The sequence below is a fragment of the Sciurus vulgaris genome (genome assembly GCF_902686455.1).
Source record: "Sciurus vulgaris genome assembly, chromosome: 3".
Taxonomy (NCBI): Eukaryota; Metazoa; Chordata; class Mammalia; order Rodentia; family Sciuridae; genus Sciurus; species Sciurus vulgaris.
The window spans coordinates 127198707-127223894 of NC_136463.1; the positions used below are offsets into that span (position 1 = coordinate 127198707).

At 40.7% G+C, this 25188-nt stretch overlaps 1 protein-coding gene across 2 annotated transcripts in view; it reads left to right on the forward strand.

The window, feature by feature from the left end:
* MAP3K20 (mitogen-activated protein kinase kinase kinase 20) overlaps positions 1–24785 on the forward strand; it is a 171912-nt gene extending 147127 nt beyond the window's left edge. Inside the window, exons 17-20 of one of the 2 annotated variants that reach the window (XM_079135021.1) lie at positions 7203–7319; positions 9412–9486; positions 12486–12636; positions 16307–24785. In XM_079135021.1, coding sequence (XP_078991147.1) covers positions 7203–7319; positions 9412–9486; positions 12486–12636; positions 16307–17007 — 1044 coding nt within the window. In that variant the 3' untranslated portion in view covers positions 17008–24785. Of the gene's footprint in view, positions 1–7202; positions 7320–9352; positions 9487–12485; positions 12637–16306 lie in introns of those variants that run through there. The other variant, XR_013762996.1, reaches the window with a different exon arrangement.
* The last annotated feature ends 403 nt before the right edge of the window (positions 24786–25188 follow it).

The following is a 25188-nucleotide window of genomic DNA, read 5'->3' on the forward strand; positions in this document are numbered from 1 at the left end:
GAGAGTTTCTTGTGGATTTCTTTGGGGTTGAAAAACAGATCTCATGGGACAAAGCCGTGGTGGGTCATGACACTGTATAGATAAAGAAGAGAAGCAAATTAACCATACTTGTATTATCTTCCTTTTAAAGGCAGCATAATAAAATATAGTGTAGCGGGGTGATACTTAATGATAAATAACCCAGGTGCTATCACGGGATGCTCCACTCTCGCGCCTTTAACACAGCGGGTTTCGGCAGCTGAGCTAGATAATAGCAACGCATGCAAAGGAGCCTTCCGGGACCTAATCTCAACATCTCCCTACTGCTAACACCAGCCTGACCAATATTTTTATTGTCCTTTTATTTCATCTGCTATTACTTTTTAACATTTCACAACAGTCGGTTGTCCGCTATGACTGTTAACTTTGTTTCCCCCTCTTGAATCTTGAAAAGTTTATTCCGATTGCTCTATTTTGTCTTTAAAAATATCTCCACAGTACAGGCCTTTTTGCTGGAACCCTGGTATTCTCAAGTAAATTTATGTTTTCTCCATTCATGGGAGGAGAGAGGGGGTGGGGATTTTGAAAACCAGTGTCTCTAAGATTAGACGTCCCCAGGACTTGAATTCCAGTTCCATCAAGCTGAATAGTCTTGCTGTAGATCTCCGGTTCCTGAGCCTAAGTGTCATCTGTAAAATGGGGACAGTGTTCTCTAGAGCAGTGTAAGACTGAAGGTTAAATAATGTATATAAGTCTCAAACACTTGATGCCAGACAAGTACATATTGTAAATTTTTAATCTGAGGTGATAGACATTGGAATAGTGGGCCACTCCGGTTGTGGAAGAGGCTTGCCTGAAAAGGTTGAGGGAACTTTCTAGGGCACTGGAAATGACTTGCTTGTTTTGTTGGTTATATAGGTATACACATTTGTCAAAATTCATGCAGGGCGTGGTGGTGCACACCTGTAATCCCAGCAGCTTGGGAGGCTGAGGCAGGAGGATTGCAAGTTCAAAGACAGCCTCAGCCATTTAGCAAGGCCCTTAACAAGTGAGATTCTATCTCTAAATAAAATATTTTTAAAAAGGTCTGGGGATGTGGCTCAGTGGTTAAGCCCCCCTGGGTTCAATCCCTGGTACAAAAACAAAACAAAACAACAACCAAAAAAAAAAAAAAAACTCAGTGAACTGTGCACTTGAAGAGCTGCATGTCTACATGTGACATCACTTGGAATGGCAAAGAATTTTAAACTGCTCACAAACCATGTCATAGTGATTCTCACGAAGAGATAATTTAGCATGAACTGAGTGTTGCTTAGGATTTTATCTTCACAGAGTAAGAGTTTCTGTTTTACTTGGCCAGGAATCAGAATATTTTTTGATGAAATTGGCATTCCTAAAGCAGATCAATAGGGTTGATTCTCATGCTCCATGAATCACACACTTGCTCCTAAAACTATCCAGGTATTTCAACAACTTCCCAGAGAAATATACACAATCTGGCCACCCACCAGAATTGTCCTGTTTTTTCCAGTTGCAAATGCACAATGTCCTTCTCCCCAGCAAAATCCCATTTGTTTCTTGAAGATTTGCATGGAGGGGCGGATTTTCTGGCTAGTGGAAAGTTTCAGGTAACTAGTCTTTGCTACTCAAAGCCTTAATGAAAGCCCTTCCCAGTGCCCAACTCTGCTCCTGGTCCCGGGCTTTTCCCTATGGGTTAGTAATGGCACTTCCTAGAAAGGTACATCAAGATACACATTTGAACAGTGCAAATAAATGTTCACCCTTCTTGGATGAGAATCTTGTTATAAAATGAAAAGCTAAAGTAGTCAGGACTTGTCTTCTGATTTTGCATCTGCAAAAAGACAGGAGCTGGTTATTCCTGGTTTGAACAGTGAAGTCACACCTGGTCACAAAGCCAGTAGGTGGCCTCATGCAGAACTGGAAGAAAGTGTTTGTAATCACAGTAGTGCCGTATGCACTTTTTACAATGATCTTTTTCACAATGGAGGGGAAATTGGCTATGCTAGACTTCACAGAGACTGTATTTCATCCCTGCCATGGAGCCCCAGAAAGGAATTCACCAAGAGAATTTGGACTATTTGTGACTTTTGCCTTTCATGTTAACTTTGGATTCCTGGCACTTTGAATTTCTGGCACTGTTGTTCTTCCTCTTGTTAACCTACAACCAGGGAAAGTTCAGGATTCAAAAAAGTCTGAGGGCAAGTGCCATAGTTCTGGATCTGGAATGCCCAGTGGTCTGTGTATTAGAGGTTTGGTCCCCAGCTTGGAGTTAATGGAGACGGTGTAATCTTTGAGTGGTGGGAGGTCTTCAGCTCATTAGAAATGTGTCTTCACAAGGGATTGTAGGATCCCCATCTCCGTCTTTTGCTAGTGTACTGAATAAGAGGCCAGGGAATGACCAGTGTTGAAGGAAAGAAGGTGCAGCTAAGAAGCAACATAACAATGACTTGTTTTAGGAAATAAATAGAAAGAATACATTTATATCTTCTTACATAGATGGGTCATGTAACACCACTTCTGCCCTTCTCTGCTTAGGTAGATCTCATTGCAGTCCTAATCAGACCATCAGATGTCTGGAGGTATAGTGGCTATTAAATGTGATTAACAGCCAGAACGTCTTATCTTATCTTGGTCAAGGAAGTTGAAGCAGAGAGAGGAGGTAATCTGACAGAGATCACACACATAGCCAATGGCCTCTTATTCAGTACACCAGATTCCTGCCCAAGTAAGATGCCCTGACCCACCTGCCTACTCTGGGCACATCCCTGATTTAGACAGTCTACACCATTCTGCCCATCAAAGCTCTGACATCACTGCTAGATGACAGGCTGGCTAGTCTAGTAAGCTGACTGGAAACAATAATAATTTCTGGTTTTTGAGTTCCTGGTTTGGCTCTGACACAATACCAGGTACTGCTATTGCATTATTTCATTTAATCATCACCCAATACAACAACCCACTTGTGAATAAAAAATAGTGAGATTCAGAACAGCTATATAAGTTCACTATGGCTACAGGGGAAAATGACAAAAACTAGGAGTCAAACCCAGATAAAAGGGCTTCAAACTTGTGACCTTCCACCTTGCCCTCATGTTCCCACAGTAATGGCTAATATATAATCTTTTCCCAGATTGTTCCCATTTTAATAGGACTAACTAATATCTTAAATCAATTGGGTGAATAAGACAGACATTTCAGACTTCCCAGGATGAGGCGGTTTTGGACAACCAATCCTTCTGGGACCCCATGGGCTCTCTCAGAATCCAGAGCTGTCCAATTTTGATTTGTGCCTGTCAGGATAGAGAATTGTTCACAGATATCCAAAGTTACCCTTGAGAACCTCCCATTCCAAAAACCATGTTTTCACTCAGATCAAGCCAAAATCAAAACCAGCTCACCTTGGTGGAAGTGCATGTTTTTTCTATCAGAGCCCACCATCTTGCTACCTGGCCTTTATCACTACCAACAAGCAACTGTGCAAGTAAAACCCTGTGTTAGGCTCATAAACGTGTGGAATTATGACTTTTAGTGACATTGCTGGTGATTTAATCCATCTTACTTGTTTTGAGAGTTTCTCAGTGATGGGTTGGTCAAGAACTTGATAGATGGCATCTGGATGCCTGCAGTGGTGCTCTGTGGAATTCAGTAAACTGTGGACAATCCTCACTGGCAATTTGTGACTCACTGGGTAGTGACGAAAGTGCCAAGGATACCTGAGATTAATTAGAAACTGAGCAGCATTTAAAGAATTCTATTGCTTCATTTGTGGATTACTTTTCTAAGCTAGGCGACAAAGACAACTGAAAATTCCTAGGACTTATGTCAAGTCTTCAGCAAATTAAGTTAGTGATTTAGATGACTGCTGTGTATTCTCTTTCTTCTTCACTCAGCTTTCTAACAAGCATTACCTACTTTTTAATGAAATGGATAATGCCCCCTTGTCTTATAACTTCCTTGATTATAGTTTTATTGCTTCTATAGCTATCCTATGGCTCAATTAAAAAACTTTCTTTGAGATAAGAGAAAAAGAGAGTTTAGAAAAATAAAAGACCTACTACCCTCTTATTTGCATCAATGTCTCTCTGAGTTGGCTTAAGGAACAGAGAAGCAGCTGCTGGCCTCCTGGTTTTTTGTTTTTTTCATTTTTGGTTTTTTCCCTTTTTTTTTTTTTTCATCAGCAAAATTTTCTCTGCCCCTTCTCCCTCCTATCCGTTGGGAATGGCTCATCCCATGAAATGTGGCAAACCACTTATTAAGTCCCGCCCGCCAACCCTCCCAATTGCCTTTCTCCATTTGTGTCTCCTCCAATTTTGGAATCAGGTGGCCTTGGCTGCCCTAATCCCACCTCCACCACTTATTGGCCAAGAAACCCAGGAAAGTTCCTCAGTTTGACTGAGTCTCATTTTTCTCATCATCTAAAGGGGAAATAGGCCTAATTTGAGAGTTCTTATAAATATCAAATAAAATAGCATGGTGGAAGTACCCAGCAACATACACAGAGCATAGTGAGCACTCCAAATGTGAGTGTTCTTCCACCAGCCCCCTCTTAACGGGGTGCTCCTCTGACAGCACATAAGGGGGCTCTGATTTGGAGCATGAGGTCAAGAAAGAGCCCCAGGGTTACAAGATGAGAACAAGGCAGAGGGAGCCCAGGCATTTATACACAGTTCAAAGTCTTTAGAATGTGCTTTTGACTAACGTAATCCCCAAACTTGACACGATAAAGAAACAGAACTAAGTAAACTTAAGGCCTTTTATTCCAGCCCCTTCTTTGAGGAGGCCCTCTCCATTTCAGAGAAGAGCAGTCCTGACACCAAACAGTCATTATCCTTCCCAGTTATCTCAGGGTCCACATTGCCCGGGTAGCAGTGGCTCCACAACAAAGAAACACTGAGAGATTTGTCAATTCTCAGCCACTAATTTGACTTCTGTAAGACGAGAGCTGGGTTTTTATTTTACTGAACTAACCCTTTCCGTCACTAATTGGCTCTCCATCTTGTGAACGTGCCTGAGCAAAAAGGGTCTGTTCCCTCCGACGTGAGACCCACTTGTGCAATTTGTCCAGAGCCTTCCCCAAAACATCAGGCTTCCCCAGCCTCGGTTGGAGTCAACGGGTTTTCAACAGCCTCTTTGTTGATCCTCTTCCATGAGAATGGTGTCTGAGCTTGCTCTAGGAAGCATTCCATTCTTAGGAGAGTGTTTTCTAGTGTCAACTTGTGCAGTGCTTGGTCCAATATCCTTAATCTCTCAGAATTTTTCATTTCTCTAAAACAAAAATGTAAAAGAGAATGCGAATTTATGATTCAGGGGTCAAATTGGGTACAAAGACACTGGTTTATATTTCCTTTGAATTGCATGCAATGTTTACCTTCCAACATTTTTATTACTAAATTCTTCATACAACAAAGCTGAACGAATTTTATAGTGAATCCTCATATACACACGCCCCCCATTCAGTACTTAGCATGTTGCTATTCTTACCTAGCTAACAGTCCTTATTTTTAAAATTCATTTCAAAGTAATTTGCGAACATTAGTACATTTCCTCCTAAATGCTTCAGTGTGCTAGAATTCAGTAAGAAGTGCCCACATCTCAAGTGCACACTCACTAAGTTTTGACCAGTGCGTCCTCCAGCATAACCCTCACATGCATTAACAGTGACCCATCCCAGTCACTCTTCATCTGCAGAGGCAACAAACTCTTCTGATTTCTTTCCATCATAAATTAATTTTGTTCCAAATGTGATACAAATGGAGACATTAACATGTTCTCTTTTGTGCAATACTTGAGTTCACTATATTTCTGAGATGTATCCATGTTGCATACCTCAGTAATTTGTTTCTTTGAATCGCTAAGAAGTAATCCATTCTGTGAATACACCACAGTTTGTCCATTCTGCTTTTGATGGACAGTTAGCTTATTTCCAGTTCTTTGGCAATTGGATAAAGCTGCTAAGAACATATCTAGACAAGTCTTTTTCATTTTGCTTGGGTACATACCTCCTAGAAGTAGAATTCCTGGGTTATAGAATAGGTATGTGTTTTATCATAAATTGCCCAAACTGCAGTTTATTGCACCATTATACATCATTTTATACTCCCACCAGTGATGTATGAGCATTCCAGTAGCTCCAAATCCCCACCAGTGTTTGATGTTATTGACCTTGGCCATTCTGGTGATGTACAGTGGTACCTCATTGTGGTTTTAATTTGTATTCCCCTGGTGACCAATGATGTAAAATGCTTTTTCATTACATTATTGAAAATGTAATTGACATATCATCATTTAAAAATTAAGTTTTATGTAAGAATACAGATTTCCAAGATTGTTGTGAAACATTTAAGGGCCTAGCAAAACTGGTTCCCACTTGGGACAAATCAACAGAAGCTGTAGTGGCTGTGCCTCTCGAGCAACTTCTCTTCAGCTCCCAGAGCCCCTAACCCTGCTCCCCAGTTGTCAGTTCCCAAATGGCATCACTAGCCGTACTATTTTCTTCCCTGTTAAGAGGAAAGTGAGCTGTTTCTTGAACCCATGTCATTATCAATACTGGGAAAGTGAAAAGTAGATCCAGAGGGCCATATGGAAGAAAAACACATTTCTTTGTAGCAATGAGAAAATAGTCCTATGTTTAATGTGTAGGTCAAATGGAGCTAAGTTAGAGAGGGGAAAGGAAAAGACAGGTGATTGGGGTGGGGGTGGGGTCTCACGAGAGCTATAGAGTAGAGGTGGAGAGGAGGGAGGGGGGAATACTGGGAAATGATATTGGCCAAACTGTACTGTTATATTATGTACATGTACAAATATGTAACAACAAATCCCACCATTATATATAACTACAATGCACCAATGAAAATATGAAAAAAAATAAGTGGATCTCTTTTGAAAGGGACATTCTATAATGAAACTGTCTAGCTTCACTCATTTTTATTAGCTGCTTGACCCCTTGAGCATTTGGGGTTTGTAACCCCTAAATAGAACATTTGAACTGATAAATCACGCCTCAAGGCTGCACTAACTGGGGATTATTTAGATATACAAAGGGATTTAATTTCATGTCCTTGTGTTGTAAAAGGAGGAAAACACACACACACACACACACTCCCATAATAATTTATTTAGAATTGTTGAGGTGTTATAAAACATTGAGACTAAAAAATTTTGTTTCACTTTCTCAATTGTATAATTTTGCTTTTTAATTCCAGGATTGTAAGTGGAAAATGTATATGGAGATGGATGGGGATGAAATTGCAATAACCTACATAAAAGATGTGACATTCAACACTAACCTACCTGAGGCAGAGATTTTGAAGATGACAAAGGTAAGGTTCTATTTACAGCTTAAAAGCTTTTTTGAATTCACAGATATCAAACAAAGACATTAAAATACCCAGCAGTGTGCTTTTGTGCATGTCGATGCTCACATCAGCTCAGCCTCAAGCTGGCTCTTGAAAGGCACATTTTATTTAGCAGATTGAGACTATAATAGTTTTTTGTTAAAATTCCACTTATGCCGTGTGAACTAAAAAGCACTGTAAAAAAAATCATTTAATTTTTTAAAAATTTCCTTCTACATTTCTTTATGCTTACTCTATCATTATTAAAAGAAAGGAAATGTTACTGATGAAAATATTTACTTCAAATTGGAATCATTTTAGACTTCAGAAAACTTGTAAGGAGGAAGACTTTTCTTGAAGGACTGAGATAAGGCTATTTCTAGGGCACATGTTGAAGTCTTAATGGCTTCCTTGTGTTCACACCTAGGAAGTGCTGGAGTGATCTGAGAACATGTTACCACTCCGGGGTCACTGGTAGAAGCAAGTCATGGAAAAACAGAAGAAAGACTTGCAGAAATACTTCACTTGCTCCTCAGTAAGGAAAACAATTCTGTTCTGTTCCAATCATATGGAAAAACATACATGTCACACTTCAATTGTAGAAGGGCAACAAGTTCCGGCAGAGAACAGTGGGACAATTGCCCAAACTTCAAGTAACCGTTAAGTCCGGTACACCAGTGATTATATTTGTTTTCAGTGAAGCAAATGGGGCTCGTCACAGAAAACCAGGGTACAAAAACACAAGTAGAACAGAAAAATAAGTCTTCAAAGCCACAGCATTAGACTTGTAAATGTGTTCTGTTCTACACAGGCATGAGATTGCTAAATACCCAAGTCCTTTTAATTGAGGAGCAGACTCATCAAGTACAGTGATTTGATATTTGTTGTTGGATTCCTTTGCATAACTGGGAGTTATTTCGGTGACATTATTTATCTGTAAAGGTTACAATTTGATTTTAACTTTTCCTGATGCTGTCAGGACATATTGTTTTGATGCCTTGAAGAGAGGAAGTATAGATACTTTCTCCTTCTTCCCCACCTATCACCTCTCTGGTTGTGACAGTTAGTTGTTCCTTGCTTCAGTGTACTTTAGAAGTAAGTACAAAGGCATTGTCTACTGGCAGAAGGAAGCTGTTCGCAGCAAAAATAACAGGATAGAATCATAAAACTGAGTAAAGATGTTTCAGTTAGACTACCATATATGCACCATATATGCAAAATCACAGACCAACATTGACAAGGCTTATAGGAAAAATAAAATTGGGCAGACCATTCAAAATGTGTAGAACATTTAACACCAACAGAAGCAATAACAATCCTAATTAAAACAAAACAAAACAAAACAAAAACTAGACAAAGACACCGTAGCACATACCCGTAATACCATCTACTCAAGAGACTCAGGTAGAAAGATTGCAAGATTGAGACCAGCCTGGGCAGTTTCAAGCACCTTTCTGTACCCAATTCATAGGCAGGCATTGTTTGGCACCCTTAAACCTGGAGGGGCAGGAAAATGGGAACAGAAGGCAATTCACTTCTAATAGGAATTATTTTCATCAAAATTAACACAGGATCCAAGGTACAGGTTTCTTCACTAATCTTTTGTTTTAATGTAGTAAGTAAATGTAGCCAGAGTGTCTTTATTTGTATGCACAGTTTTTGCTGACAGAAGGGATGCTCACAACTGTTGATGCCTCTATACCAGCTACTGCCCAGGAAGACACTTCCAGGTCTTCTCATATCATTATGGCTTTCTCTTAATTTTGAGAAAGCTTTCCGCTGATGCTTCAAACATGAGCATGAATGAAGAGCTAATGATAGGACTGAGTGATAGCAAATGTTATATCACAAAAGAGGAGACTGGGAGACCAGGACCAGCCGTTTACTAATGTACAAAAGGATGTTTTATGAAAAACAAAACCCAGAACATTAGTGTGTTTTGAACCAAAGTGACTTTCATGTTAATCTAATACCATATCCCTATTTTCCAATTGTGTTCGGCACAACTGGCCTCCAAGAAACACACTATGGCAGAGCAGTTGTATTGTAGTACCATACGTCCTAACTTATTTTCCAGCCGCCGTTTGTAATGGAGAAGTGGATTGTGGGAATTGTGAAAAACCAGACTGTGGAGTGCACCGTCACGTATGAGGTAAGCTCCTGGAGAGGAAGGCTGGTAGTCAGGATTCATCTGGTCCCTCAGAGTATACATCACTTACTGGAAGAAACATGATTTAACCAGCACAAATATGGAGATCAATATTTACTTCTCTAACAAAGCGTTGGGAAGGAAAGAGAACAGGATAAAGTTACCTAGATAGAGATTGGAGAACCTTTCACTCATTTATTCCTTGACTGAATACCTTCTATACTCACATAGTAAGTTAGGTATATGAAATGCCAAAAAGTGATGAGACAGATCTTGGCCTTCTTGGAACTAAGAATTTGGGGATGAGAGGAGATCAATAATTCTTCAAAAGACCAGAGCACAACTCCTGCTACCACTTGGGGAGAGAGTATATTATCAAAAACAGATGAACAGTTGGGCATGGTGGTGCACATTTGTAATTCCAGCAGCTCAGGAGGCTGAGGCAGGAGGATCGTGAGTTCAAAGCCAGCCTCAGCAACTTTGTAAGACCCTATCTCTGAATAAAGTATTTTGTATTTTTTACTTAAAGACAGGGGAATGTTGCTCAGTGGTTAAGCACCCCTGGGTTCAATCCCCAGTACCAAAAAAAAAAAAAAAAAAAAGAATAGACTCGATCCTTTTAGAAAAAATGCTATTAAAATTAAAACTCATAACATTTAGTACCTGCTGGCCTTGTACTGTTCTATGATTAGGATAGATGAGATCTATCTATAGACCTCTTTAGATTTTTATTGTAAGCAACAGAGGTAGCAAATTGGAAATAACTTGGGGTATTGGATTGGAGGGTCAGAGAGCTCTCCTCTGAGGAGGTGACAGTGGGGAGTGGCACTGGAACAGCAAGTTGAAGTCTCTGAGGCACAGAGTCCATGACAAAGCTAGCCAGTTGGGCCAGACTAGCTCAGCAAGGAGGTCCCAGGAAGGAGTCTGGATTTACTTTAAGCACAGTGGGAAGTCAGTGGGGCATTTTAAGCCATAGAGAGAAAGAACCCAATTTCAATTTTAAAAATCAACAAGATCTTCTCTAAAATACTGTGTATATAGTTAACAATTTCATGTGTTTTACTGTAATTTTTTTTAAAAATCACACTGTTAGAGAATAATCTCTCTATAAACTTGTTTCAATAATCTATGTTCAGTAAATGTATTGAAATGTACAACATCTTCATGGCTAGTGGGATATTGTCCTTACAAATTAGAGGAAACCTACATCGAGCCAGGTGGTGCAGTTATAATCAGAATCTGAGGACACATAAAGATATTAGTATACAGTTGCCATCCATAGGACATGCACTTTCATGGGGATTTATCAGGAACCAGGCACCATAATAGGTGCTGGCACCTGCTCTGTCTCACTAGCCTCACATAAGTACTGAAAGATAGGTATCCTTGTCTGCATTTTTCAGATAGGGAAAGTGGCTCAGAGAGATGAAGGGAAGTCCTGAGTTTCGGGGTACTCAGTGACAGAGCTGGTGGGGTCACATCAGCATCTACTCATCAAAAAAGCATTTTCCCCTCTTGTTAACTTCCCAAAGTCTACTTTAAATTGGACTTTATAAACTGCTGCTTTGAGAAGCTTTCCTGAGCTATCAGGGTTTGATTCTTCCATAGTAGAAATCCAACTCTGGCCAGCCCACTCTGAGCCTGGACTGACAGCAGTAATGACCCTCACCTGCACAGGTTTCCAGGTATGCTGCCCCTGAGAAGTAACATTAGCTGTCAAAATGTGGCTTACAGGGCACAAAAACCAATCAAAGAAGGTTGGTTGATCATGATGATCTTGTCCATTCTGAAGCCTGTTAACAGGTCCTCACTACCCAGGAAAAAATTCTCTTCTTAGTAATAGGATGATTAGAGCAGCCAGATTTCACTCTGCCTGCTGTAGGTGTTTCTGCAGATACATCCCACCCATTCTTTGCTGCTTCTCCCTCTCTCTCCCCTTCCTCTTCCTCCTGCACCTCCCTTTTTTAAAAATATTTTTTTTTTAGTTGTTGATAGACTTTATTTTTATTTATTTATTTATTTATATGCTGCGCTGACTCTATTAGAATAAGTCACTTGTGTCTGTGCTTTTCACCTCTGAGTTTAGTAACTGTATTGAATCTTGGAGACTTTGTTTCTGTGTTTTATTTTGGGGTGCTGAGGATCTAGCTTAGGGCCTCATGCATGCTAAACAAGAGCTCTACCATTGAGCTAAATCCCCAGACCTTGAGACCCTTTAATCTGCATGGATTTGTGATTCCTGGTGATGAGGGAGATTTCAGAACAGGAATGGGTCATGTCTTAGTCTGGTATCCTCTCCTTTTTATGATCCTAATTTTTTACTCTTGACCCATCTCACTTTGCACCTGTTACCTTTTGCCCTCCCTATGGGGACTAGTTCCATCGAGCTCCTCACATGCACCCAAATTCTCTGTGACCAAAGACAGTCTTGCAAAAAGGATGTCAAATGTTCATTTCTTCAACTAAATATGTTTTCAAAAAGGAATTATTTTTTCATTTCTTATCAAACAGGTAAGCTGAGATTGGCCAAATGTTACATGCTATGAGAGAAGATAATTACAAATGTAATTACTACTAGAATCTACTAAGGAATTTTATAATTCATTAAGAAATACAGATGAAACCCACTGGAAGAACATGGGCTTAGCATTTCCAAAGCCTTGAGTTCAATTTCCACACAGAAAGGAAGAGAGGGGGAGAGAAAGAAAGACAGACAGACAGGAGGGAGGGAAGGAGAAGAAAGAAATAAAGAAATGATGTGCTATCCATCCACTAAGGAATAAAGTAATTAAATTTTTCTTTTAATAAAGTTAGCATATTTAGGCAAACTATTCAGAATATTTTGCTTAAGGCATGATAGTGTTTTAAGGAGTAAAATTCAAGTGACAATAACAGCCCAGGTTTCTTTTCTTCCCATTTTTAAAACATTTTTAAATGTGTGTATGTTTGGTCATGAGTTTATTTTTTCTTTTCTATTTTTTTTTTTTTTTTTTTTTAATCAGAGTGATGTGAGAATTCCAAAAAGCACTAAACATGTCCATTCGATTCAGTGGGGTAGAACCAAGCCTCAGGATGAGGTGAAAGCTGTACAGCTCTCTATCCAGACAGCGCTCCCCAACACAGAGGGCAATCCTGGCAGCAGGTCCGACTCAAGTAAGTTAATATGCTGGATTCCAGAAAGCTACAAAATTCTCGTGACAGGGGCTGGGGAGATAGCTCAGTTGGTAGAGTGCTTGCCTCGTAACCACAAGGCCCTGGGTTCGACCCCCAGCACCCAAAAAAAAAAAAAAAAAAAAAAAATTCTCGTGACAGAGGTTAGGTCCAGTCTGTGGATAGACTCAGATTTCCAATATAATGATTCCTTCTTATACTTTTATAAAATTGGTTTTATAAACAGATTGTATGGAGAGTTGCATTTATAGACATAAATGAGCATATTGTAATACATTTCAAAATTTGGATAACTATGATAAGACATAAAAATTTATGATTACATTACATTGGTAAATAAAAATGTGTTTGCAAAGTTAGTTTCCAAAAGTATGTCTAAGCCGGGCACAGTGGTGCACACCTGTAATTCCCAGCTCAAGAGTCAGGGTCTCACTAAGTTGCTCAGGCTGGTTTTGAACCTGTGATGCTCCTGCCTCAGCCTCCCAAACTGCTGGGATTATGAGTATGCACTCCCACGCCCCGCCCAGATATTCTTAGATGTCCAGTAGCCAGTATGCCTAGAATCCTGGTCAATGCTCAAACCCACTAAGCAATTCTCTGACAGCATGCCGAGCCTGTCCACCTTTGTCAACACAGTTGATTTGGTTATATTCTTTTGTATTCTCATAATCATGAGTCCGTTCTGACCACCATGATTGGGCTTGCGTTTTTATCCAGCCTTCTCGTCTACAAGCACGCTGAGAAACATCTTTTAGGGCATGCTATTTCTACAAATGACTATTCTACACAACGGATACTAATTCCCACCAGCTTCCCTCTCAGAGGCACTCTGTTTCTAAGTTATTCTATTTGTTAATTCAAGGAGTCCTGCCTGACACGCCCACTATCATACCTTCAAGGACTTCTTTCTATAATCACTAATGTTTACAGGGCATGTGTTACTTCTACAGGGCTTCAGAGCTTTGATCCCTACCCACCCCTGTGAAACCAGGGGAGGGGGGGGCCTTCTTTCTGCATTTATGCTGTATTTTTCTCGTCCACTAAAAGCTGGTTTTCTGTTTCCCTACACACAGGACACAAAATGTCTGCCAACAGCTTCGAAGTTTTACATAGTTCAAAGTCACCAAATAGATACTTTATCAGTCCCTGATTCCATATTCCTGGGGAATCTTATGGCAGCTCTAGATTATGGGTGCTATTTTTTTTCCTCCAAGCATCCTCCATGGACCAGTGAACTGTGTGATCAGAATGAGGTGGTGGTAGATGGCAGAGTCACAGCAACATGCTGTGACGGGGGATGGAGGCTGGCAGGTCCCCTTCTCAGAACAGTCAGTGACAGACACCCAATGTGTCCTTTATTTCTCTTAAACATAAATCTTTTAAGAGACAGTAAATTGTTCTTTCTCTCAGGATGTATGCAGGAATAGTCAGTGAGTTCCATTCTAGTTTCACTGGAGTTGCTCCAGGTAAATTTCTTCCCTCTGAATATCAACTGGAGAGTTTGCAGCTCTGGTTTCCCTTTGACTTGCTCTAGTTTGGGCCAGTTCACCTCCCTTCCATCCTCCCGGTATCCCTTTTTGTCCCTTTATCCAACACAAATGTGAAGCTCCAGAGGATACCACCCAATCATCTAAGCACTCTTTCAATTGCAAGTAGCAGGAAAACTAGTTTTCACTGGTCTCCTCCAAGGGTGGTCAAGTGTGGTCCCAAGACCAGCATCCAGATCACCCCTATGAACTTGTTAGAAGTGCAAATTCTAGGGCCCAGCCTCAAATCTACTAATTCAGAAATTCTGGGGATAGAACCAGCAATCTACATTTTTAAGAAGCCCTCCAAGTGATTCAGAGGTATTCTGAAGTCCCCCAGCCACTAATTTAAATTATAGTAAAATGCATTGTCTTCCTTAAGATGTCCAGAGGTGACGCAGGCTCCAGCTGCATTAAAGTGAACCAGCTCAGTGATGTTGAGGTCCTTGAGGTTGGGGAACCCTTTTTCCTTCATTCCACTCTACCATACTCACCCTGCTGGCTTTACCCTCAGTCTAGACCCTCTTGTGTTTATACTCACCATGTAAAGATATGACAGAGCCCAGAGGCAATGAAGGGTGAGGTCCCTGCTCCTGTTCTCACATTAAGGAACCGTGAGAGCTTTCCTAGAAGCCCCTGACAAACTACCCCTCCCCAATTCTGCTTTGGCCAGAGGCAAGCTTATCCATTCCTACCATCAGTGTGACTGGCCTAGACTAACCAAAGTCTGACCCTTGAGCCAGAGGTGACTTCCAGGTCTGGAGACCAAACAAAATCAGGACTCTGTGGGAAGCTAAACTTTCAAAGAAGTCAAGGTGAGGGAAAGATGGCATTGTGACACTGTGTGATTGTGTTTGTGTGAAGTTTCTAGAGAAGTCAAAGCCATAGAAACAAAGTCCAGAGGTAGATGCCAAGGGGTGAGAGAAGGCAGGAGGGGAAGGAGGAAATGGTGTTTGGTGGGTACAGAGTTTCCATGTTGCAAGAAGAAACCATTTAGAGATCTGTTGTGCAACAATGTGAATACACTCATCATTTCTGAACTGTACACTTAAAAATGTATGCATTTTGTTGTGGTAAAACACAGGTACACAACAAAAGAAGGCACTGAGGTTGATTGAAGCCTGTGAGGATTTCCTGTGCACAGGCCACCAGTGTCAGCAGAAGTCCCTCAACCCCAGGGTGCTGATTGTCTGTGCCCAGGCAGAGAGGGAGGCCACTTACTGGCAGAGAGAAGGGAGCATGTGCTTCTCCCCTCTAGAGAGTTCCATCAGCATGAGCAGGACAAGAGAAGGGGGAGAAATGTAGCAGGGAGCACCACCTGGAGCTCTGAGCTGTGGCAGCACAGTTCAGGCCCTGGGAAGACAGGAGAGATCCCAGTGTAAGGAACTTGCTTGGTCACTGAAGGACAGCGTACTAAGTGGTCCTTGCTAATTAAGCTTCTTCCTACCCTAATTTCTTTCCACCTGCCATGAAGCTTCATTTCTAATACTGAAAGCTCTCCTCCTTGCTGACCTGCAGGCCGCTCTCTTCCGGAGATGCACTGTCTTGCTTCCCAACACTCCAGTCGTCTGCACCTTTGAACTTTATTGCTTTTATCTGCTTTTGGGTCCTTGAGGGTTTAAAAGCACAGGGTTGGCAAAAAGCCTTTAGTTTATAAAACATGCCCCTGACACCCAAATACAAACAGCAATTTCTAGAAGTGAAAACACAACTCCATAGGAAGAAGATGGGTCTGACATGCAGAAGGAGCTGGGGTTATTCAGTGAGTGAACTTGGGCACGTTACCTGACACTTCAAGCTTCCTCATTTATGGAACAAGAGTATTCGTAATTTTTTTTTTTTTTTTTGATTACTAGTATTTACCTGAGAAACTTTTGAAAGGATCGAACTATGCCAAGTGTGTGACATGTGACCTATACTCAGTGCCAATGTCCTTATTCAAAAAAAAAAAAAAAAAAAAAAAAAGGTACTAATAAAGGAAATGCCCTGTGCCTCAACTAGAATCTCTATGAATGGTAAAACTTAGAGTGTCCCAAACAGCCTTGTGTTTCTCTGAGACAGGCTTGTGAATTAAGCATGCAGCTTTAGGGTGGCTTGGAGGATGCTCATTTCCATTTCTCTTGCAGGTGCTGACTGCCAGTGGTTAGATACGCTGAGGATGCGGCAGATTGCATCCAACACTTCTCTGCAGCGTTCCCAGAGCAATCCTATTCTGGGGTCATCGTTCTTCCCATACTTTGACAACCAAGATTCCTATGCTGCTGCTGTGAGACGGACCCAGGGGCCCATTAAGTATCAACAGATCACTCCTATCAACCAGTCCCGAAGCTCCTCCCCGACTCAGTATGGGCTGACCAAAAACTTCTCCTCTCTGCATCTCAACTCCAGGGACAGTGGCTTCTCCAGTCTCAACACTGACAGCTCTTCAGAGAGGGGCCGCTACTCAGACAGAAACAGGAACAAATACGACCGTGGTAGTTTATCACTCAATTCTTCCCCCAGAGGAAGATACGGTGGGAAAAGTCAACATTCCACTCCTTCAAGAGAAAGATATTCTGGAAAATTCTACGGGTTGTCCCAGTCAGCACTTAGTACTCACCAGTCACCTGACTTCAAGAGAAGCCCAAATGACCGTCATGTACCCAGGACCATCCCAGGGATGCCTTTGCACCCTGAGACTGACTCCAAAGCCAGTGAAGAGGAAAGCAAAGTGAGCGAAGGAGGATGGACTAAAGTGGAATACCGGAAGAAGCCCCACAGGCCCTCTCCTGCCAAGACTAACAAAGAAAGGGCCAGAGGAAACTACCGTGGGCGGAGAAACTTTTGATGAACTGACCAAGGCGAGTTTTTCTGAACAAGTGTTTCCTTTTTTCCTGCAGTGGATTTTCATAACAGGATGGCTTCAGGTTCAATTACCAAACCCACAACCCTTCCACGTTTTAGATTGGGAAAACCTTCTAATTGAAACTACAGCCAAACCAGGGCCAAAATTATGGATGTCGGTGACCTAGTAGTGGTAACTAGTCTTGAAAATAACTATACATCTTTTCTCCCCTGAATGAATCTTGTTGGAGGAGGGGCTCTGCCACCTCTTTACCCTAAGCATTGACATTCTTGTTACCAGGACTGGGACCAAGGCAAGGAGGTGAGGTCAACAAAAAATCAGAGTTCCAGATAAAGACAGGAACAGTAATATTGAATTTTTCTTTCTGTCTAAGGCTCCAGGATGGCTCAGCAAGACACCATTACTGATCCTGTATTTATTTAAACTTTAGATTTTTTGTTCATCTTGAGTTTTTTATATGGTTGCCCAAAGTGTGTGTCTCACTTATCTCACCCGCATCTCAACCCTGCTAGTTAGTATTTATTTGAGTAAAGTATTTGTGTTTCTATCATGGTCACAAATGAACTGGTCTGACTTGTCCATTTTAGGTAATAAAAAGGGTTATTGAATTTAAGGTTGATCTTGATGCATGTCATTCACTACGATTCCTCAGACACCAAAGACCTAAATTGCTTAGGAGGTTTGTAATTCTTTCTGAAGCTCTCAGGGGTTCTTTTGAGTATTGTTTTCTACATTTTGCCAAAGAGGTAAAAACAGCAGTCTCTTGTGATGTCAGAAATCTAAAATCTAAAAGAAAACGGAGCACAGAAAAATAACATCACAAGTTAAAAATCAGAGAAAATTTAAATTACTAGCATCATTGTTAGAACAAAACGGTAAATACCAGCCCTGCTCTAAGTAGTGGGGGATAGAGAGGAAACTGTTTGCAGTTCAAGACAGGAATTCAACTTAAATATGAAGTTCTTCATATTTTACAAATCAAAAAGTCAGGTGGCAACAAACACATCAAATAAACATTGCTTTCAGTATCTGGGATTCTGTTCAGCATTCACTAGCCCTAAACATCAAGTGTCCTCTGCCCTTCCTAGGATTCTCAATGCTCTGTTGAAATCTAGATGACACATGCATAATTCTGTGGGGGTGAGTTCTCGTTTAATAGGAACCTTGTCATTAAAGTACATGGGTGGGTCCTCAGAGGAGTCGCCCTGCTCTAACACAGTACTTGGGACTTGCTGGAGAAAACTGGATTTGGTGGCATCAAAGTCAGGGTTATAGGAAATGACCTTCATTTACAAGGGAAGTTGCCCCAACCTAAACATTGATTCAACAACTTGCCTTTATCTAAGCCTCCTCTCTGCCTTCTCAGTTACGGGCAGAGCAAGGAGAGTGGTGAGATTCCCTGGCCCAGCACTCATTTTTGTCACGGGCAACCAACTTCTTCCAAAATTTCTAAGCCTTCTCCACTGGGATCCTTTCTCACAAAGCTTATTTCTATCAACCACAATCTTTTTTCAATTATTTTCCCCCTTTGTCCTTTGTTCATGTTAAATTTAAAGAAAAGCAGATTAACACAAAGTATGGCATCCTAATATCACGCTGTTTCCAAGTAAGCAATAAAATATTTTCTTCAATTAGAATTGTTGGATAAGTAGTCAAGCACAGTCTTGGCTCAGTCACTCTGAAAGAAGCAGAGTATGGCTTTAATTACTAAATAAAATGTGCATCCTGGGGAACTGCTGATGACTGGTTTAAAAGGTGCTGTTCATTCAGATGATGGTGTGCTTGGTGCCCCTTGCCTCATCTTGCTTTCTGGAGCCAGGGCTTAGAGAATCCAAGCTGATCTTCAAATGACTCCATGGTCTCAGCCATTTTAATGCAGAAGGTGACCACAAAGAAGTTAGTCAAGCAGCCCACAGAACTGACCACTTTGTAATATCTCATGGAAAAATTCTTGTCAGCATCAGTTCTCCCAGTCAAAATCAAAACATGAACATCTGCAGTCTGCTCCTTGATTGTGAAGAAATAATAAGAGTTAGATGTTCTGTCTTTGCTTTTGATTCTAATGATGCTTATTCACCAAAAGTGGCTTGCCAGGTTGAAAGATGAACGTACGTCAAGCACAGAGCAGGAATTTGCAAGCAGATCTCCCTGACACCACCACAAAGAATCAGTTGCCAAAAAAATAAAATAAATTAAATAAATAGGGGCTGGGGACATAGCTCAGTAGGTGAGCATGTGCTTAGCATGTGCAATCCCTAATATTATAAAATAAAATAAAGTAGTCACCAGCAATCAGGAACTATATTAGTTGCAACAGATTGAGGTTAAGACACCCCCCACCAAAGAGAGAGACAAGAGAGAGAGAGAATAGAAAGATAAATTTTAGGAGAAAAACTTATAGTTGGAAAAAATCCAGAGATTATATCTTGGCATCTTCAACAAAGCACCTCCAAATGTAGATATTTGGTGGTCCCTCAATAGGCTTCAGAGTTAATCTAGAACTGCTAAATTTAATGTCAGTTGCTACCATAGAGTTAGTTCTTCTTTTAGTCAAAGCCCAGAGAAAGCAAAGTGTTTTCCTCTTTGCAGAAAATCACTGGATTGGGTCTGGGGATGTGGCTCAGTGGTAGAGTGCTTGCCTAGTGCATGTGAGGCACTGGGCTTGATCCCCAGCACCACATAAAAAAATATAAATAAAGGTATTTTGTCCATCTACAACTTAAAATTTAAAAAAAATAAAATAAAATCACTGGATTAGCAGTACAATAACTTATCCAGAATAATTGAATAATCCTTAAAACTGTAGAACTGTGGTTTTTGTTGCTGTTGTTGTTTGTTTTTTGGTTTTGATTTTTGTTCTTTGTTTTTTAATCGAGAACTTCTTCAAATGGGCTGGGATTTTAGCTCAGTAGTAGAGTACTTGCTTTGCATGTGTGAGGCACTGGGTTCGACCCTCAGCACCACATAAAAATAAAGATATTGTGTCCATCTACAACCAGGGATTGAATTCAGGGGCACTTGACCACTGAGTCACATCCCCAGTCCTATTTTGTGTTTTATTTAAGAGACGGGGTCTCACTGAGTTTTTAAGTGCCTTGCTTTTGCTGAGGCTGGCTTTGAACTTGCAATCCTCCTGTCTCAGCCTCCTGAGCTGCTGGTATTACAGGTGTGCACCACAGTGCTTGGCTCCAAAAAAAAAAAAAAAAAGAACTTCTTTAGAAATAACTATAGGGGCTGGAGATATACCTCACTGGGAGAAAACTTGCCTAACATGTACAAGGCCCTGAATTCGATCCCCAGCACAGGGAGAAAAAAAGAAATACAAACTATCAATTATTTTCAACCAATTTATAATGAATATAGCTCAGAAATTTAAACTGCAGTGTTTAAAACAATTGACAATAAAATTTAGAACAGCAAAATATATCCTGGGAAAATTACTTAAGAAACTAGCTATAAAAGAAAACTCAAAGTAATTGGTCCAATTCAATATGAAACAAAAAAATTGATATATTAAATCTTCATTCTAAAATTTAAGTTGAAGCTGAGCATGGCAACACATGCCTATAATCCTTGCTACTTAGGAAACTGAAACAGGAGGATCACAAGTTCAAGGCCAGCCTGGGCAACTGTCACAAAATAAAATAAAGGGCTAGGGATGTAGTACTTTCCTAGCATACTCAAGGCCCTGGGTTCAATTCCAAGTACTGCTAAAAACAACAACCACCACCAAAAACAAAAAAATAAATAAATAAATAAAACTTGAAAGGGACTGATCCTATGAGGAAAAATAAGTATAATAAAAAACAATACAGATATGGGAAATGACATTTTATTAGATAGTTAAGCAGGAAATTCAGTTCACATAATGACATTCACTTCATGAAGTTCTTGACAAAAATATTCCTCAATACTTTTATACTTTTGATCAAAGTGTTTTATCTGGGCTGAGGCTGTGGCTCAATGAAAGAATACTTGCCTAGCACGTGTGAGGCACTGGGTTCAAGCCTCAGCACCACATGTAAATTTAAAACAAACAAATAAAGGTCCATTGTCACTAAAAAAATTTTTTTTAAATTTTTTATCCACAAATGCAGAGTCAAATATCCTGGGGTCAAAACAGTGAGGTCACAATGTCAAATAGTTCAAAATGGCATGATCAAAAACCCTGGATAGGGCTGAGATTGTGGCTCAGTGGTAGAGTGCTTGCCTAGCACACTTGAGGCCCTGGGTTTAATCCTCAGCACCACATAAAAATAAAATAAATATTGTGTCCACCTATAACTAAAAAATATATTTACTCATGGAAGCATTCTGACTTCACTGTACCTTCTCCAATTCAGACTTGCCAGAATATTTTATAAGCGTCCCAAGGCCCTTCTTTATAATGTTTCCTTTCACCACAACAAGTTGGCACAGGTATGCTATGCTTCTGAAATTCTGACTCTCAGGAATTGCTTGGTTGTAAAGACCTTGAGGTGAACGTGCCAGCTTATTCTGGATGCAGCATCATTGAAATTTGAAATTCTAGAGACTGTACTTAGGAGGCCTCTAAAAGTCTCTTGCCATTGTTAGATTTGAGAAGCTGTGGGGTCAGGTTGTCCTTAGGCAATGAAGGACATCACCCCTGGCCCCAGCTCTTTGCTTTCTTGTATGATATTACTGGGACTGGTTTTGGAGGTTGTTGAGGTAGAAAAAGTGCCAAATCCATGGTCAAAACTTACAAGGCTTAGATGTATCAGATGCCAACGGCTTCTCACTCTCCTGCCTTTTCTCTTTGCTTAATCAGCAGATAAATAAATGCATGACCAAATCCCAGAGTCAAATAATGAAAAGGACTTGTAACCTCACAGTTGGTTCAAAACTCAAGATTTAATATCAATAACCATGTTCCGGTTTCTCCACTCTACCAGAGAACTGTCTTCCCCATGACCTCGCCGCCTCTCACTCAGCTTCAGCATCCAGCCGTGCCATGCAAGCCTTTCACGCAGGACACAACCCACCAGTCACACACGGTGGCTCTGTAAGCAGGACCGGCAAGAACTTCCAAAGTGACATGAGAATGCACTCAGTCTCAAAAATATGAACACGTGTGAAGATGTCACGTGACCCAGGTTCTCCAAACAAATTCTAGGCCACCATTTGCCTTGTCCCCAAGGTGAATCAGTCAAACATCACAGTGCAGCACACTGAAATCCACCCCTCGCTCTCTCTTGCCTTCAGAGCTTGGTTCTCCCCCACAACTGACTTCCCCTGTTGGTCTAAGTTATCCTACCTCCAGGAAAACTTTCCTGATCCCCAGGCCTGAGTCAGCCCTGCCCCTTGTGTTTACATGGATGGAATTTATCTCTCTCTATTATACTTGTCCCCAGACTTGCTTTTCTGTCTTCACTAGACCATTAGCTTCATGAAGGCAGGGATTGTGCCTGCCTTGGTCACCAGTATTTCTCTAAAACATAGTCAGTACTCATCTATTTGTTAAGTAAATGGATTAATTGATTGATGGATTAATCAGGCTTACAAACCATCAAGTTCTCTAAATTCTTGTTCTAATTGGATACTCATTAAATGAACTTCAATAGAAGTGTCCAATTCAACAAGAGGCAGGTCTAATATTAAAATAATTGCCATGCTTATGGGTTTTCAATGTAGCATTATCTATTAAAGAAAAAGAAAAGCCTATCAATCCACAATTGGTCAAATTAGTAATTTAAGACATAAAAAATAATAATTGCCATTCTGATTTTATACATCAGTTTCTTGTGAGCTTTACCAATGTGAGTTGGCCGCTGAGTACAACTCTCAGACAATGATTCCTTTGGATGGTATGTTACTAAGAGCAGGTTCTGGGTGTCCAAAGGCTCCCAAGGAAAAAGGCCAGTCTGTTTTTTCACAAGAAGCTACTCTTTGCATCATAGTGAACCCTGTTCAATTTCCATTTTTAATTTCTACATTCCACATAGCAATATAAATGTAGGCTCTTGATAAACACATCACAGGAACAGAAAATTTTTAAATGTTGAATAAGTTCAAGAAATGTTCACTTAGAGAGATAACTCTTTTAGACATTTACAGAATCTCACTGTATGGCTTTCCTTGCCAGAGGCCCAAGATCTGTCTTTTTAATGAGTCTAGGTTGTTCCTAATCCTTGTGCGCTCTACAGTCCTTCTGTGTCTGCTTCCAAACACAGGCGAAGCCCTTCTGAAAGTCTGACCTGGCAGTTTTCCTTCCTCCTGCCCAGAGGCCCCAGGTCCCCTCATTAGCTGCTTGATGATGGCTGATCTGGCTGAGACTGGGAGAGGCTTTGTGTGTTGGTGTAGGGACAATTCAAGATTTGTCAGCTGGTTGTGGCTGATTATCAAGATGTCCAAACTGGCTCCTTTGCTATGTGTAAGCAATTTAATTTCGAGCCTAATTTTAATCTGCAGTGTACTGTATGTCTGCATCTGCTGTGTTAAAGCATTCATTAGCATTTAAAGGGGGAGCTGATGGTATTGATCACTCTTATTAAAACCCAAAACAATCATGCGGCAGGAACTGATGAGCATTCTCTTCAACCACTGGAGTCACCGCCAAACTTGATGTCCCCAGATCACAGATGAAAACTGAAAATGTGATATTGAAGCAAGGGCATAAGTGACATCTGTTACAGGCACTGATGGAGTTTATGGCATTTATGCCACCTCCAACTCCACCCCCAGCTTCCCAGACTGTGAGCTTCTAGAAAGCAGCAAACTATATTTATTCCTGAATGTCAGCCACCTGGCCAAATGAGTTCTCCATAAATTTTCTGAAGAGTGAATTAAAGAATGAAAGTGAAATATCCAATGTATGTCATACAAATATTCTTCAAGAACAACTATGTTTTTATTACTGACATTGTTAATAGCTATGACTTTCTGTAACAAAACCTCCCCAAGACTTAGTGACCTAGAATAAACACTTCTTTTCTCATGCCATCTTGTGTGGGTCAGGACTTCAAGAGTGGCTTAGCTGGTGGACTCTGACTTGGGTTCCAGTGAAGTGTCAGTCGAGGTATTGACTGAGCCATAGTCATCTGAAGGCTTGACTGGAGCTGGAGGATCTGCCTCCAAAATGGTTCCTGAGATGTGCTGGCTGTTGGCAGGATGTTCAGTTCCTCCCCATATGGATATTTCCACCTGCTCTAGGATCCACATGCGTGGTGGACTCATCGAGAGAGAGTGATCTGAAAGGGTAATAGGAGAGCCACAATATCTCTAATGACCTAGCCTCAGAAGTCACATCCAGTCACTTCTGGAATATCCTCTGGCTTATGCAGGTCAGCCCACTTCAGGGTGGGAGAATGCACGGTTCTTCTGGAAGCCCAGGATTTGCGAACTGCTTAACTGCTTGTGAGACTGGTGATCATGAGATCGGTGGGCTGAGTTAACACTGATGTTAATGATGCAGTTGAAACTTCTTGGGTTGGGAGAGTCTGTGTGGATTTCACAGGTGAGTAAATGATTCTAGACGGCAGAGTGCAAGGGCAGTAGATTTCCTCTTTCTTTCATCAGGCCTGTTTTGGTTTCCTCTGAGTTTTATGCAATATATGTTTCTAATAAAGATGTCTGTACGGTAAGTTTTCACGCTCAGTTCAAACAATTGAGCTGAACATCTGTGTGAGTAAAGGGTTGGCTCTATTTTTTCTCTGATTTCCATTGATTGTGCAAATACAAGTCTCAGAGGTAAGCGGAGTATTTCCCTATAAACTAAATTGGAAATTTGAAGAAAAAAGAGAGAGAGAGAGAGAGAGAGATTGAAACATAAAATGGGAAAAGAAAAATCACTTATTTGTGGGGTAGAAATAATTTTTTTCTGGATAGTCAAAACAGTAGAAATTCCTTGGCTAGTTCTTGGCTTCCTTCTGCATCCCATCTCACTCCCCACTTCCCCTGTCTGCATGTCACCCTTCCCTGAGGTTCTTGAACTTCAAGTTCCCCAATTTCTTTGGACTTGAAGTTCTCAGGACCTAGTTTTATTATCCTGTGTCTTTGTCTGAAACTAAAAGTCATGGGTTCCTGAATTCAATATGGCATACTCAACAATGACCCTTCTTTCAATTTGGGTCATTACAGCAAATCACTGTCTTATTTTTTTCAAATTTTCAAATTCAGTTTACTATGCTAGATGGTTGTTATGGA